The sequence below is a fragment of the Elaeis guineensis genome, chromosome 6 (assembly GCF_000442705.2).
Source record: "Elaeis guineensis isolate ETL-2024a chromosome 6, EG11, whole genome shotgun sequence".
In the NCBI taxonomy this organism is placed as follows: domain Eukaryota; kingdom Viridiplantae; phylum Streptophyta; class Magnoliopsida; order Arecales; family Arecaceae; genus Elaeis; species Elaeis guineensis.
Window position 1 is genome coordinate 16,127,269 of NC_025998.2, and position 17,951 is coordinate 16,145,219.

Consider the following 17,951-nt stretch of genomic DNA (forward strand, 5'->3'; position numbering starts at 1 on the left):
TGATGTTGTATCCAATTCAAGTTTCCAGTTATGTGTTCCCATAGATTATATACACATCAGTCTTTTGCTTCTAATAGAACAATGTCTCACACCTCTTATTAAGTCTGTCTACAGTACACATTACTAGGATATCTCGTCAAGATAATGAGATGGTTTGCAACTTTACATCTAAGTTGCAGGTTGTTGATGAAGATGGTTTCAGTGCACCATAAGAGAGAAACAGATCTGTCTTGCTGTTCGTTAGCCATTGGTGTTGATGAATATGTGAAGCTCCGAATGTTGCTGTCATACATAATCAAGTCATAGGTTAATTCGGTTAGGTCATTTGTCTGCTCTTTCTTTTTTTTTTTTTTTAGTACAAACGAATGATTATACTATTTTGATGTGAGTACAATCCAGCAAATCAGAATATAAAATATTGCGAAGTGTGTATGGGTGCACAACTTTGTGGTGCTATGATCAATTTCTGGTGCAATCAATAACTAACGATGTTATTCAATCCGCGACATGGTTCGTCTCTCGATAGATATGTAGAACAGTCAGTCATATTTATATACAGATGATCTTGAAAAAAATAACAAAATATAGTCTGTAAATACATCTAAAAATAGAAAATGAAAAAGGGAGACCAAGTGCATATTTGGAATTTCGATTGTACTCATCAAAAATGATTTTGAATTTAAAAATAAAATTTTTGATATTTGATTATAATTCAAAAATAATTTTTGATTGTTGAGAATTTTTTAAAACATGATTTACTTAAAGTTAACTTTGTTCTGCTTCTAATAGATGCGGTCCAACAAAAAGAATATCATGTTTGCATGAAGTTATTTTTTTAAAAAAAATAATATACTATCCTTTGATATCCCTCATGCGATCTACTTCTCCTTGACTCCAAAACGTATCCATCTCTATCTTGTTCATCCTTCTCTCATATATTTTTTATTTATTTATTTATTTTTATGTTCATCCCTTCTCCCTATCTAATTTTCAACTTTTTTAGATGGTAGAGATCATATTCACCCCTTGTCCCTATCTGGTTTTCAACTTTCTATCTGATTTTCAACTTTTTTGCATAGCAGTAATCACATTCATCTGGATTTTCAACATTTTTTTTTTTTTGATAGCAGAGATCACGTTCATTCCTTTCTAGCTAATTTTCAACTTTTTATAATGATTAGCTTGTAACCACATGCAATGCATGGGATGAGATGACCAAATAAGAATTACAAATCATTTGATGGGTGTTTCATTTTTTTGGAATAGAACCCAGCCCACTCGAACAATTAAGAAATCCGACAGCAGTCCACATTTCTTCCTCGGTCTTCGAATTCTACCTTTCCCTACTACACCGTCTCCTCTTTTTACCTCGCATAAAATAGCGCACACACCCACATGCACCCAAGATCCATTTGTTATCCTCGGACAACCAAGTTTGTCTCCCCTGATGCTTAGAAAAGGAGGCTATTCTTCCGATTTATAGTCTGAAATAGTTTACGGGCTCTCCAACCGGCTCACCTAGCTCATGCACGTAGAAGACAAATAAATATATTGCACAGTGGGCTGAACCTAGAGCCAAAACAGATGGATAAAAAGAAATGCCATCCAAAAAAGCAAAATGAACCCCATATGATGCACAGGATGTGATTTTTTTTTAAAAAAAATATTTTATTTTATTTATCAATTCTATTATATTTATTATATATATTTAAAAAATAATTAAAATAATAAAAAATTATTTTTTGTGTATAGTATGGATTATAAGTTATCAGTCAAATATTGTGATGATCGATGATCTTGAATCCATGAAACTCCTTCATAAATCTATCATTTCTTATTATTTTTATCTTTAACCATTTTTAAATATTTCTATCTTTCTTTCCCCTTCTCCTTCGATCCTTTCTTGTACACCCTCTAACTCTCTCAATAGCAGAACTAACAATATTATTCGTCGGCCATCATTATCATCAATGACAGCAACATCTTCGAGCTCAGAGTAGAGCGAAAGTATACCAACATAGTGACAAGCGACCACTTTATGAGATACTGATTAAAATTGGTTGGTGACTGTGAGACATTTAAATTTTAGAAATTGAGAAAAAAAATTTAATATTGAAACTTTGGAGATCTAACTCTAAAAAAAAAAATTAAAAAAAAAAAATTTATTCCTCCTGATGCTTAGAAAAGGAGGCTATCCTTTTGGATTTATAGTCTGTAATAGTTTGCAGGCTGTCCAACGGGCTCACCGAGCTCATGCACATAGAAGACAAATAAATATATTGCGCAGTCTTGAGCCAAATAGATAGACAATCAGAAATGCTATCCAAAGCAGCGACATGAACGTTTGATATTGACCAAACTTGAATAGATGAGAGAGTAAGAGCAAAGCAATATTTCAGACAGCATATGGCAGAAATGCACCGCTCGGAAGAGTGAAGTTCGCCTGCAGAGAAGCCCAGAAAATCCGTCAACTACACGAGCCAAAGAAAACCATCGAAACCGCAGAGAACAACAGCTTCTGTATTGGGAGATTATGAATGCCATGTAACGGGGTTTACTCATGTGAAAGACTGCATGAAATAGTATGTGAACGTAACGCTGGGAAGTGTCCAAACCAATCATTAATTAATAAGTAAGAGTTACTTCATGCTTATTGATTTAGATCAGTAGAATAAAAAATTTTAAATCTTTTGTTGGTCAGCGAACTTGAATTTGTACTTAAGATAAAGATTTGCAGTCCCCCACCATACCATTTGGCTATGCCATCAAATCTGATCCAAAATGAATAATATTTTTATTCATCCATATTCTATTACTAATTTTTTTTGATAGTGAATTTTATTGTACTTGCCTCTTTTCAAAAATAAATCCCTATTCTTTATTGGATCCAAGGCAAAAATATTATGGATAAAATATATGGGAGAGAGACCAAGGCTTTTCATTTTTTTTCATTTTTATCCTAAAAGGATCTTTATTTTATTTCTACATTTCTTTCTTTCTAGATCCGAGATCTAAATTATTACATCAAAATAAAAAATAAATTCATGAGTTCAATATTTTTTTATAAAACTCGTACTTCAAAAAAAATATCAAATAGAATCCGCAGTTGTATTAAAAAGAAAATTAGCAAGATCACGCGCAAATTGGCCCACGGCGGATGGAAATGAATGGTCTCCATAAATTGATGCACGAATTGGGACATGTAGCAGACGAGAATAAATATTAATAGTAATATGGCAAACTAAGGTTTTGTCCAGGTAAAATCTTCATTTTAATATATATATATATATATATATATATATAAATTAGATTTTAAGTATTTATTGTTTTTGACCATCTTGCCATTAAAAAACGTCTTTTACATTTGCCAACCAAATATACTGCAAACCATTTCTACACTTTCAAAACAGTTTTTGGATCTTAACGGCGAAAAAAAAATTTTAGTAAAAAACTGTTCTCTCTTAAAACAGCTTTTAATCTTAAAATATAGTTTTTATCAAAAATTACTTTTTGACAGAAAGTTACGGCATCCTCAGATAGGTTCTAGTTATCTGCTTTTAACACCATCTGACAGCTGAACCTATTCACACCCGAAGCATTTCAAGTGGATTTAGTCCTGGTTTTAAGTGTGGCAGACGGAGCCGAATTTGAAATATAAGCCTGCCTGTTAAAATGGAATGGGCCAGGCTCAGATTTAATTGAGTCTGGCTTGAACCTAGCCCAACCGGAATCTTATACAATATCTACTTATACCTTAGGAATCTAATTTTGACGAATGGCTCTCTTCCATGCGCACCAGCACTTATGAATAACCATAAGTACAATTTTATATCCCTTACTAATCTCCTTTTTATTGTTTTAAACTACAAACAAGAAGAGGTTCGAAAATCCGAGACCCAGTCCAAAGCCCGAAGCCCAAGTACCCTAGCTAATTTCAGTTATATATCGTTGGTTGAGTCCAGCTGGAACCCAGCCTAGCCCACCCATTGAACAAGTCTCTGGGGAACATACCACCTCTTCCAGCCTCCAAGAGATCATCAAGCTTCCAATAAACTTAAAATTTCCCAAAAAAAAAAAAAATCCTACTCAAATAAATGAATACGAGCCTGCATTAATATAAAATATAACAAATGGTAGTATTGTGTGGCGCTCATGTGCTCAAGGGCTACCATGCGTTCATTCTTTTACAGCTCAACCTTGTGGACAGGGGACAATTGTTGGGCCCTGATAAGCAAGGAATTGTCATGTTCATGAAACAAAAACTAAAAACATTAAGCGAGGGATTAGCAGGAGGGTCCCCTCTATTTCAGGCCCTACAGGAAACGGTACCAATGACCTGGATTGAGTTTTGATGGACTTGCTCCATCCTAGTTCTATAAAAATTATAAATAATAATAGTAGTAGCAGCAACAGAAGCAGCAGTAAATAATAATAATAATAATAATAATAATAATAAGCAATGGCATGGCACTCGAAGTTGGACTCTTGTACAAAACGATATATGGGATACCACATATCTTTTTGAAAAAGAATGATTTGCGGCATCCCATCAATCTCGGGATTGCACCTAGCATATCCGCATAACATCCTCTGCGGGTGGAGATACAGCTTGAAGCACATATATTCAGCTAAGAAAAATGGTTGAAGCCTCCTGCAAACCCAAATGCACTTTTGGAGGGAATTATTATCCTATACATGGATGGAACGACAGGTCAAGCTCCAGCTAAAATGAGAAATCACAACTTTCAAAGTCACTTCCCACCTAGGTGTCCTTGAGACGCAAGCGATTCTCTCATTGAGACTAACAAATGCTGACAAAAATGCGCCATTAACTTCATGTCTTAAAACCCCATCATCACCACCACCACCCTTCACCATCTTGTTTCTAAAGTGGCTGCCATAGGCTTCACTTCTTCTGTCCTTTGCTCTGATTGGATGATCCTTGGGCTGTTGTCATTGTGGCCATGCTGACACAGAAAGATAAACTTCAAATGAGTCTCTTGTTAACAATTTCCTAAGGGTAGCATGTTGATTGCATCTGATCAAATTCTGAATGTGATATTCACAACCAAAAAGTGTTGGATTTTAGGGACCTACAAGATTTTGATATACCATAACAGGATATGATTAGCAGTTTCAGTCTTCCGGGTGATAAAGATATATGACTGCAACTTGAAAAAATATGATGTCTATAAAGTAAATTGCTTACATTGTGGAGCGTCTGAGGTTATAGCGCTTCACTCCTGGGGTTACCGTTCCAGGTGATGTAGTTTGCCGTCTTTTCCTATGCGCCCGGCATGATACACTTTCAGAATGCACTTCACCATCCCCTGCATCCAGCTCGCTGTTTGTCAATCCAGAAGCATCAGAAAAATGTGTGTTCTGCTCTGCATTTGATGCCACCTGATCATCATGAACAGAGTCGTCTCGGCTTTCTTCATGAACATACTGAGAATACCCGTCTTCCCCATTTGAAGGTTTATCATGTTTCTCTTCAGAATTCACCCCAGTGATAGCTTTAGCATCTTCAATAACTGCCTTAACAGAGTTTGTTCTTTTGATAATTTTAGACCCAGCACTCGAGCTGGATTGGTGCTGTCTCTGTTTCGACGCCTGAAGCTGGGAATTAGTCTCAGGAAGCAGAAAAGATCCCTCCCTGCCATTCTGTTCATGAATCAAGGGAAAATTTGGCACACCTTCCATCTCCGTTGCACCATTGGCTGACTGAAATTTCATCATTTCAGTGGAAATATCTGCCACTCCAAATGAAGGTTTTGCCACATCATTAGCTTTACCTAGTCCTTTTGATTCTCCATCATACGAAACTCCACCAACAGATCGAGCCCTACACATATCAACAGCAGCGTTCGCAACACTGAAAGATGGTACATATTGGAACTTCACTTCATCATCCAGAGCCTCTGCATCAAGATGAGCATCAAATAAACAGGATTTCTTTATATGACCATCAGAAGACTGATTAACCACTTTTCTGTGGGAGAACAAGCTTGAACATTTTTGCAGCAAGGACTCGCAGCCACGTGAGGTAACATGTGGAGGGCTTGTACCCTGAGGAGATACATCTGTATTCTCACCCTCCTGAGGCTCCTTCAAATAGTCATTAGCAATGGTTGACAGAAGAATGTTCTCCGAACCCTCAGTTCCGTTTGGAATTTGAATACCATGGATATCTGCATCATCAATTTTGAACCCACAGTTTTTGCAACACTTGAGCTGCTCAGCCAGGGCAAAAATGCGCTCCTTTTCCTTTATCACAACTTCTTGTTGATTCTTCAGGTTCTTGCAGATTAACTGGAGGATACTGATGTCCTTCTGAATATCTAGCTGCTCAGCTTCCCGTTTATTTCTACAAACATAGAGTTCTTTATCCCCTTCCAGCCAATCTTGATCTGGATTCAACTTATGAATTTTCAATGCATCTGCATCCTTGATATCGGCATATTTCTTCTTGAACAATTCAACAGGATCCAATTGGTGTACTAATGATTTTCCAAAAGTCTCCTTTATCAGTCTAAGTTCTTCCAACACCCTCTGGATATGAATGGTTGATTCCAGCCTCTCTTTTTTCAATTTTCCTTCTTCAACACATTGCCATTTTTCAAACCTTTCTTTCTCAACATTGAGCTGCTTTAGCTCTGTTTCCAATGCTAATTTTCTATTATCCAGCACTTCCGACACTTTCTCAAGCCTGTCCCTTTCCTTTCTCAGCTCTTCGGTTTCTTTTCTGTGTGATTCTTTCATGATCCTGTAATCACCAATCTCCTGCTCTAATTTTGATTGCAGTTGAAGATGGTGCGCCCTCTCCTCCTTGGCTACTTTAAGATTTTCCTTCTCCCTGATAGTTTGTAGTCTTTCAGCTTCCATTGCATTTCTTGAATTCTCAAGTTCAGTTTGAGAGGACAGCAGCTTCTGGGTATCTCTAGCTAGCTTCTCTTTTTCATCCTGCAACTTATTCTCGTCTTTTCTTATGGAGTCCTCCCTCTCCTTTAAAGCGTCCAATATCTCGTTAAACTTTTTCTCCTTGTCCTTCAATTTCTGCAGTTCAATCTCCAAATCCTGCTCTTTATTAAAAATTTGTACCTCTCTGATGTTGATTTCAGTGGACTTCTTCTCCACCGCGTCCAATCTGTCTTTCACCACTTGATCAAAGATGTTTCTTTTCTTCTCCATCTCCCACTCAAACTCTTGTTTCTTGGAATCCAGAATCATGTTGTGATCATCTAAAAGTTTCTGGATCTCTAACTTCACAATTCCAAAAAGATTAGTCAGGACTATCCATTGAAAGTGAAAAATAAATTGTGGGCAAGAAAATATGTTAAAAGAAAAACATAGAGGAGGCCTGCAATGAAACAATAAATAAACAACAAGATCCTATGATTAATGAAGATACAAATGAAATTCACCAAGAGTAAGTTAAAGTTCAGTTGCTAATAAAATCACCATACAAATGCAAAGCATCACCATCACAGGTCAGATGTTGATACAATTAAAAGTTTATTTGAATAATCAAGTACTTCGAAGAAGATCCAGATTGAAAGAGCATCTATGATTACAATGGTTAATTTAATACTTGAAATTGTTCCTTTGCAGAGCAGGCTTAAGTCCTTCTGATGCGTCTACTATTATGTATTGCATAACATGTGTTAGCACACAGGAGCTGAAGCTGAATATAGGGCTTTCTTGCGCAGTCATTGCAAAATGCAGACATTTCTGTTAAATTAATACATGAAGACACACTTTTATAACCATATGCCTATCCCAACTATTTGTAATCTGACCTTTTATGGACTATGTTTCATACAGCTCTTTGGCATATTGGTATCTTCTCAGCTTTAAAAATGCTACAAAATAAAAGAGAACTGCAAGCAAGCATTTTGCAGCTAGAAAACAACAATACAATTAATAGTCGAGCAAGTTCCAATAAATTTTCAGCATTTCGCAATAGGCAGTCATCCTCTAAAATTAAGATCTTCTTTTGCAACTAAACATTTCTCTTTCTTCCCTGACAGCTTATTGCAATCAAAGTAACAAAAATTTGAAAAAATAAAGTTGGAAAAAGAGAACATATTTGGGATGGTTCAAGCAAAACTAACTTAAATCTAACCTTCTCTTTAGCATCTAAAGCTTCCAGTCCTGCATTGATATCCTTCTCTTTATTTTTTAATGAATTATTAGCAACCTCCATTTCTTTTCTTGCCTCTTCAAGCTCTTCCTCATCCTGTATGAGAATAATATCTCTCTCATTTGCCTCATTCTCCCTCTCATCAAGGAATTTTTCCTCCTCATCAAGCTTTTTCTGACGATCCTGCAGCTTCTGTTCCCAAGATCGCAACTCTTCTCTTTGTTGAGTGAGCTCCTCATGTTTTCTCTTTCTGGATGTTGTAGATTACAATTATAATCACCATTCAAGAAACAAAAATAATTTAAAGGAATCAAAGAAGGCAACAGTCAAGGCACATTAATAAACTAGGTAAAAACTTAAGTTCAAAGAGCAAAAGGAATACCCAGTTGTAAAGGCTGTGGATTCTTTTTGAATCTCATGTTCATAAGCCTCCACATCCTCTAATTTTCTGCCCATCTCTGGATTCTTCTGGCTTTCTTCTGCTAGCCTAGGAACTGCAGAATGTAGCTTTCCTTTAATCTCCAAATATCCATCCCCAATACTTGCCTCCAGAGCATGAATTTCAACCAACTTCTTATCAAACATGAATTTAGCTTCGGCATTTTCCCCGGACTCCTCATGCAAGGCCTTTAGCTGAATAAAAACAGATCCAGGGAGGGAGAGATGAAATAAATGCCTTGAAACATACATGAAGAAATGGAGACATGAGACAATTCCATCAAAGGGGGCAGAAAAGATAAAGAAAGCAGATCGATCATTTCTTCTACAACGAAAGGATACTAAGAGTACCTAGAAATGCATGAAATGTGAAAAAAAAACTCAACAGTCAGGCATGAATGCAACAAGCTTTCAAAGCAATTTTAGCAATGCATGTGTCTGGTATTGACCACATGTCAAATTTTGAGGATGATCTCTCAAAATGACAAGAAATGATGCATCCACATCTCAGCACACGGTAAAGTATCAATTGTAAAAGCTAAAAGCATATATGGTTTCGATTCAGCTGATATAAATTATTAAAAAAAGCATAGCCTGATAGATGAGACTCCCGCCACTATACAGTCTGGAGAGGGTCAGATGTACGCCGCCTTACCCCCGCTACAGAGAGGCTGTTTGTATGTTCGAACTTGTGACTCCAAGTCACAATAAAGCAACCTTACCATTGCACCAAGGCTCACCCTCCAAGTTGTATAAATTATTCAATTAAATTTTATGATGAACAAGCATTTATGCCACATATTTTCTTTTTTCTAAGAAGTAACTCATGGTCATAATTGGTGGTTTAAGATCAATGGGAGTGTCAGCTTAAAAAACACATTTTCCTGTATTCAGCACAAATAAACTCACCGCAACTCAAAATTGCGTAAGTACCTATTACTTGATGTGACATGTTTTTATAATTTTGCTATTCAGCATGATGATCGGCCAATTGCAACAACAAAGAGCCCACATCGAGGGATATCCTGAGTCTGAAATCATGTCCTGACCTTTTATGGAGTAAGCCTTAGAGGATGGAGGCATAGACAGTGCTCTGTCCAAGCCTCACCACACTTTTTAGATAATCATAGCTGATGCTAGCATTAGCTTTCACGGAATTAATGTCCGCTCCTTAATGGCTCAACACTTATCTGAGTTTTTGTAGCATTCACCAATTAGAAAAAGTTTTTTCTAACTGTTTGCATCCTGAGTCTTCTCAAATCACAAGCCTTTCAACAATGCATGTCTTTTAATGCTAGCAAACAGCTCAATCAAAGGATAGAGAATGAAAGGATGCTTTAAATTTATTTGAGTGAAAAAGAATTCCCAGGCCATATAAATGACTTCGAAAAAGGTATTTAATAATCCAGCAGATGGAAATGAAAACAAAGACTCACCAGAGCATGCAGGCAATGGAGATGATTAGACATATAAAAATGAACATGTAAGTTGAGATTTGCAAGACATGCCCACCAAGTGGCTAAATATGGAGATTTCAGGTTACCTATGTTGGGAAAAGTATGCCCTTGATTCGAAAAGATGGTTCTACAAGAGAGCATCATGCAAACTTTTACTACAAGATGGGTTTCAGAATAGAGCAACAACTTGATACATACAGGTTGGAGCAAGGTTTCAAGAACCGGTATCGAGACCCATATCGATTCCTGGTCGGTACAGTAATTTACCATACCGATAATAAAAAATTCAAAAAAAAATTCTACCTAACGGCAAAAAAAAAGAAAAACCAAGCCAAACCGGACCGAACCAGTATCGTACCGCACCATATCGAACCAAACCGCACGGTATCGGGCGGTTCGGGTTGATACCGTACCGAACCGATCGGTTCCGTCCGATTCAGACCATTTTCCGAAAAACCAGCCTGAACCGAACCGGTTCCCCACTGGTACGGTACGATATGGGGTGTACCATCCGGTTCAGGCTGGTACGGAATACCATGGGTTGGAGTGTTTGGATCTATCCTTACTTGGTCATGCTTGTCAAAGCTTTTTAAAATGGATCAACTGACGGTCATGATTGGATCTTCCATACGGTATGTGTTGTTTTATGCCGGGCTGATAATGACACAGCAAAACCAACGAGGGATGGGGAGAGAGAGAAGGAAACATAGGAAGAGAGAGAGAGAGCATTAGGTGGGGGGAGGCGGAGGGAGGTGGAGGAAGCCCTTCAGCTCCTTTGTTTCTTCTCCCTTCCCCACCCCACCCCCCCCCCCTTTTGCTGGTTTCTTGAATTGAGGGGCAGAATTGTGCCCCACTCTACCCCCAGTACAGCTTGATATGCCATGAACTGGACAGTTCATGGCGGTACAGCGTACCCTGCTCATGGGAGAATTATTACATAATATAAGCAAGCAGTTTGCCTAATAAATGAACTGATGTCAAAACAATATCGATTGATCAAATCTATGTAAATTCAGATCTATTATTAGGTAATTGTGTTATAACCTAAAAAGCACAAGAAGTATTGGAAATTTAAGCTCTACAAACGACAAGATATAACTGTACCAAATATTAGCATTAACATAACAATATAAGCAACAAATAAATCAAAAAAAGAATGGAATGCAAACATGATTATGTAGCAATAATTATTTCTGCAGTCAGCAGACATGGTTTATATTAAAGGAAAAAAGAGAAATCTGCCAGTCCCATACATCAATGATAGACTGCTTCTCAACCCCCAAAGCTTTCCTCATATTCTCATCCTGCCTTTCTAGTTCAGATCTAGCAATCCAATGTGCTGCCCGTTCACGCTTTAGAGTTTCCTCTGCTTCTGCCAATCCTTTCCTTATTTCTTCATATTTAGAAGCCCACTCATTCTTCTCAATCAGGAGAAGCCCCATATTATACTGATAGTCATAAAGCTGCCCCAAAAAATAGTCAGTTGGGTAACATTTGATAACCAAGATAAAGCAGAAGTGATAGATGTGAAATTAAACCAAACAAATACAGATTATACAGCTTCATACTAGTTGCCTGAATTACTTGACAAGTAATGATCTAAAATGGCAAACTAGAACTTAGATGAAGTGATCATATGCAACTGAATTGCTGTAGGATAAGCTAAGTTTTGTTAATGAAAGAGATCATAAACATAAAACATTGAATCCAGTTGATAACTACCATATGACAACAGAAGAGGAAACAAACTACTGGGGCTACGATACAGATAGATGGACCAATCGTATGACCTCAACCTTACAAACATCTGCTCAAGAACTGAACCAAAAAAGACAACAATTTTATGTCTAAATGGTATAGTAGCGGTCTTTAAAAGCAAAAAGCAATTCTCCTCATCAGACAAAATAAATCATAGTGCAGTCAAATGTTCACGTACGACAGCCAAGATGCATAGATGTCACTTTGTCAGACACCAATTAGGAAAAAGAGAAGGTTGACTGATGGAGGATTCCAACATTACAGGAAAGAAAAAGCACTGAGTTGTCAGCATGTGAATATTAATGGTTAATACAGTTAACCAGTTGTATCAATGGTTATCCACCATATTTCTCACCTATTCTATACTAAGTAATACAAGAAAGAAACCTGCCAATAGATTAATAGATTCTCGGGAAACTCTCCTATGATCCAAGCCAGAAAACAATGAAGTGATAGGTTTGTGCCAGTATTATCAACATTCTTATGAATCAGCAACTCAGAGATCCATTCCTCCAGATCATACACAAGCAAATCCATGACCAGGAAGCCTTATCCCTACTAGTTAAGATCATTTTATTTAAACTACATAACTGTTCAAGAACTTCACCAAATTATCCTCTGTAACTTCCACCCACTTGCTCAGTATTACCTTCTCCAGTCAATCTTAGATTAGTTTCCCCATTTGACGAATTAGAATTACTTTGACCTTTCGCACATTTAGATTTTACAAAAAAGAAAAAGGGGTCAAGATTGATCTAGAAGTTCTTATGTAACAAACATAGAAGTTTGGTTGGTTTCAGATTGCTCTTAGACTGTTAAAAAGAGTATATTTTGGCAATTAACTGCAATGGCAGAGTTCTATAGTCATCAACAATGTCCAAAAGTGGATGAGAAGCATTCACATGTGCAAGACACTTTCAACACTTAAACCAGATTTAGGATCCTTCAAATGCATACAGCACTCCAAACTTATGTGTTTTCCTCGCCTTCCTTTGCTTCTCTTTCTTTATTCTTTCTTTCTGTCTTCTATAATCTTAACTTTGAATTTTCTTTAAAGCTCATTAGAAATTTGAAGCCTTGAAAAGCATTTCATGCTTATCTGACATGGAACCAAAATTTTATTCTAAGAGCATAACAATACCATGTATTTCCAGCACCAAAGCATATGACTTTATTTTTATTATGACCCGATCCTACAACAATGGAGTGAAAATCCGTAATCTTCAAAGAATCTGCAATGTTTGCAAGAAACAAATGATGACATCTATATCCAATATGAGCAAAGACATGGATGCATATATAAAATGCATCATCCAAAGTGGAAGTTTCCAGCAAAATGACAATAACTCAAATCCTTGAAGATGATGCTATTATGCACAATTACTTTCACAAAAGATATCTAACAAAGAAGAAACTTGAGGGCTTAAAAGACAATGAGTCAACACTAAGGATCCAAGTATCAGTCTGTATTGTACCATGTCATACACTATAAATTGTATTAGCCTATATTGCAGCATGTCACAGTTGGCGTAATTCAATGCCTTCGCAAACTAATCCTACATTGATAGATTATCGACTTCCAAACATATTATACTTTGTTTACTTTAGCTTTCAACAAAAAAAAAAAAAACAAATGTAAAACTTACAAAATTTGTAAGACATCAGCTTCAAGTTTACATTTGTGGTCTTTTTCTTTTGCATTTTCTTATGCTATATTTGCTAGTATTTGTTCTTATATTGTATGCCACTTTAAATTTTTCATCACCAATACGCCGCGGAGCTTAACACAACCCCATATTAAATTATGGTGCATTCCCCTTCTCTAAGAATCTTTGCAGACCTAAGAAAAATTCCGAGAACCATCTTCTAGTAGTATGAACTTAACTAGACCAATAAAATATCTACCCTTGTCCATCAACTGACCTTCAAAGACATATGGTAGGCCCTTCCTTTGCCTATGTTGCCATGTCTAAGAATTCAGCACTATTTTAATAAAACCAAAAAAAAGGCTGTCAAGTTAAAAATCAGTTCTAAAATATGCCCAAAGATACCCTTTGACATTGTACACACAGGTTGAACCTGTCCTAATTGGACAAATCTAAAATAATGGTTAACTGATGACGATATTATGCTAGTTTGCATTAGTTTGTCGGTATAAATTCTTTATATTATAGACAATGATGCTTCATTAACAGCAACATGTTTGTTCAATTAAACTGTGGAGTCTAGATGCTACATGGAAAAATCAAGAGTTCAATTTGAATGTGCAAAACAAGTACACTTCCCATTACATAGCAATTAAAAGTAGCAATTATGCCAAATGAAAATGCTCCCAAGCATATTTTAGGGTGCCTCCATCATTTCTTCCAAAAGCTTTGCATATCTTTTCATGACCATGCTTGCCAGGGGCCAGCACCAGATTCTTATGGGTAATTGAGCACAATATATATGATGCTTTGTTGGGATAAGTTAAAACTTGGTCAAGCGGAGGGCTTACCAACCATTGTTCCTAAAACATATATAAATAAAGGGTAATTCCAAGCAAAGATCATCATATCATGATAATCCATCACCAATCTGGAGATTAGGAACATCATCAGCAATTAATGAACTACAGATTAAACAATTTGGGATAATCTAGACTAAACAAGCAAAATTATAAACAGCTTGGGATAATATAGAATATCATCAGCAATAATAAGGTGCAGGATGTTTCATTGGCAGCATTTTATCTTTATTCTGTTGTTGAGTGAATGAATTACAAAGACTACAGTAAATTCAAAAAAAATTAAACAACTTAATGGACAGTAAAAAGGTGCACATTACATTTTCAGTTGGTTTCTTTTATTTTTACCTGTCTCTAGATTTTCAAAAAAAAAAAAAGCCTAGCTTCTTCTGACACCAATTTATAATTTGATACTTCTAAATTTCAATTATGTTGTTGGACAGTCTTTATTGCCTATAATGTTGAATTGTTGACCATACAATATTTCCTTCAGCAATATATCTCATATGCGGCAAACACATATGACACCCCAAAAGCACCACCCTACTCACTCTCATATTAAATATGCCTTTTCTTTTTCTCCACCTACTTACTAATAATTCAAACAATGAGAAAAGATTCTCATAATATATTTCCTAGCCACAAGATTTAAGACAATCCTTATTCATTTCTTTTCCCCCTAAAATTACACAAGATATGTTGTATTAATTTTATTCGCTATTCAGAACCTTATATTTGAAAGTTTGCTCCCATAATGTCAGTTTAGCATATAGCCCTCTTTGAAAGAAAAACATTCAACCTATTGTACTTTCATTGGTCAAAGCATTACAAATTTGCAAATGTCAACAAGTCAATAATAGCACCCACTACCCATTCCAATTACATACCAATAAATTTGAAATCTCCCCCATAAACTACGGTGTATCATAGATAGATAAATAAATAAAGAACATATAATTGGGCCCATGACTCATTGCTGACCTCTTTCTCGAGATCTGAAATTCTTTGAGCAAACGCTTCACAATTCCTTCTTTGCAACACAGACTCGTCGAGAAAGCCTGCCTCTCTAAACGACCTCCAGACCTCCTCCTCCCCGCATTCCCTGGCCAAGACAGCACCTTTATCATCCCCAGGAGATGCCTGGGGTGGTGGAGGCCGTGCCTCAGCCACCGCAATCTCCTTCCCCTTCCCATTCCCCCTATTAAGAAGCATTCCGCTGCCATCTCTAGGGTTTAATGGGACCGAGCCACTGCTCCTTTCAGCGGCCCTCGGCAGAAGGGACCACCCTTTCTTCTGCCGCGTAAACATCACCAATTCCCCTTCTAGATGACCAAAGGAAATGACCCTAAATTCGATATAGAATCCGTTGGAACCCAAGAAACAAACACATAAACCCTGATATCAAGAAAAGAAAAATAGAAAGAATCGAGAGGAGAAGAAGCGAAGGATCGGAGATCAAAAGTTGTCGCTTCTGTTATCAAAAAAAAAAGTTGTCGCTTCCAGCGATGCCAAGGGCAGAAATTTGAGCGATTGGGCTAAAAACCCTGTAAATGGAGCGCTGTGAGCGCGGCTAAAAAAAGGAAGGGAATGATGCAAGAGCAACCAACCTGTCAAGCGCTGGACCGCCAGGGAACTAATGAAACCACGGAATTAAGGCTGAAACTGTATACCAATATATCCTTATCTATATTTCTTTTATCCGATGAATATAAATATAAATATAAATATTATATAAATATAAAATTTTATATTTATATTTATTTTAAATAAATATAAATATAATTTAAATATGAAAAATATGGATATAATTATAAATATAAATTAGTTAATTAAATGTTATAGCTATAAAATTAAAAATATTATTCAATATATTATAAATTAAATAAATAGCATATTTATATGATTACATATTTTTTAAAAAATAATATGTGCTATATAAAATTATATAGAATTACATATCAATTCGGATATTCGAATACGATTCGGATAGTTGTCTATTCATAGTCATATTCTTTTTTTTTTATGAATATAATATAGATATTAATCAAATCTTCAAATTTCTATCCATATCTAAATAGATTCGGATATAAAAATAAATTCAAATAAATATTATCCATACCACTTTCATCTCTATACGAAATGATTTTTTTACAATTACACTTTTCTATTTAGATTATTTAAAAATTATCTAATTTTTATTGCATAAATCAACTTTTTATTAAAAAAAATCTTTAAAAAATTATATCCTGCACCACACTGCGGTATACCATTTCAATCATATATTTTGGCTCCTATGAGCTTCATTTATGCGCTCATCTCAAATTGCAACCTCACATATCTTGTCTCGATTAATTTTTGTAATGCATCGCTAACGTGATGCATGCTATAAATTCTCGTATTATTGACCACCATACAATTCACAAAAAAAAAATAAAATATCTATATACAAAAAAATAAAATAAAATAAAATTTTTGATTGGTCACGTAACAGGTGAGATCGACTAACACTACCAATCCATACCTGAATTGCCCGATCTTAAGTGAATTATATGGTGATAGTTAAATAGTGATTGGTAAGAGTGGCAATAAGACCGGTTTAGATCAAGCCGAATAGTGATCAAGTCAGATACAAATTGGGTTAAACATTTATAAACTCGAACCCAACTTATTTACTGGGTAGTCTAGGTTGGTTAAAATTACAGATTTGAACCTAACCTTTGAATCGAATAGATTACTTGGCCTAACTCATATAATAGACAGATCAAATCATATATTAAATGAACTTAGCACTGATGTCAATTTTCAGTCCCATCCTAGAGTAGAGGTCTATGTATGCAGCACCACTTCTTGTAGCAGTACTTTCTCTGAAGATAAAGACTTCCATGAGCAAGGAGCTCATTCATTGCATAAAAATGGCAATGTTGAAAATCTGAAAAGATGTTATACAACATACACCTGTAAGTTTTGCAAAGAAGCGATATTGGTTATAAAGAGGAAGCAGAATTAGTTTCTCCTAGCACAATGCCTAAAGCGTTTGTCATTTTTGCTCTAACGTTCATGTTCTTAAATGTTAGTTCTCCCCTTCCTGAAGCAGGCATATTTTTTTTATTGCTGTTGTGTGTGCATTAGACCATTCTAGTACTATCCATGGATTTCAATTATTCAAATCTAGGTGTCGTGTGTTCTCCTAATGCAAACATTGAGTTCCTTATATAATTGTCAATACCAATATGTTAAAGTTATGCAATCAAGGCCCAGGCATTTTTGTTCCAACAAATTTTAGCATTCAGTGTAATAGTAACTTCAAAGCCTCCCACCGGCTTGTTTTAATTCATTTCATTAACTTGGAAACTTGATATTAGGATGGTGAGTTCAACAATGCCAGAATCCACTGGTGATTACTATCTTACCTTCGGCATGTTAACCATGCCACCACCTTTTATCTTTCTTTTATTTTTTCTTCTCTCTCTCTCTCTCTCTCTTTTTGTTGGTGTGTTCTTGTTCTGGTTCTTTCATGATGTTCGGATGTATAGATCAAAGAAAACTGAACTACTCAGCAAGTTAAATTTGATGTCTCCTTTTCTTCCTTTCCCTTCGCTTGCTTAAAGCATTGCGATAGAAGAATCTTTTGTACAATTTATGTTGCTTT

General features: G+C 35.9%; 1 protein-coding gene across 1 annotated transcript; it reads right to left on the reverse strand.

Annotated features, from left to right (window-relative positions):
- Positions 1 to 4,424: 4,424 nt before the first annotated feature.
- Positions 4,425 to 15,952, reverse strand: LOC105047097 (nuclear matrix constituent protein 1-like). The gene is made up of 7 exons (XM_073259262.1): positions 15,910 to 15,952; positions 15,284 to 15,647; positions 11,292 to 11,501; positions 8,526 to 8,776; positions 8,126 to 8,393; positions 5,210 to 7,263; positions 4,425 to 4,967 (listed from the first exon to the last, which is right to left on the reverse strand). Exons 2-7 carry the CDS (start codon positions 15,608 to 15,610, stop codon positions 4,907 to 4,909), a joined length of 3,171 nt encoding a protein of 1,056 aa, XP_073115363.1. The 5' UTR covers positions 15,611 to 15,647; positions 15,910 to 15,952; the 3' UTR covers positions 4,425 to 4,906.
- Between the last annotated feature and the right edge of the window lie 1,999 nt (positions 15,953 to 17,951).

What these genes read in the sequence shown, in the direction of transcription:
- LOC105047097 (XM_073259262.1), bottom strand. Translation starts at nt 15,610, where the DNA reads ATGTTTACGCGGCAGAAGAAAGGGTGGTCCCTTCTGCCGAGGGCCGCT. An exon ending in TCCACAGCCTTTACAACTGG is followed by an intron (nt 8,394 to 8,525) that starts GTATTCCTTTTG and finishes TACAACATCCAG; the next exon opens with AAAGAGAAAACATGAGGAGC. An exon ending in CTTTAGATGCTAAAGAGAAG is followed by an intron (nt 7,264 to 8,125) that starts GTTAGATTTAAG and finishes GGAATTGTGAAG; the next exon opens with TTAGAGATCCAGAAACTTTT.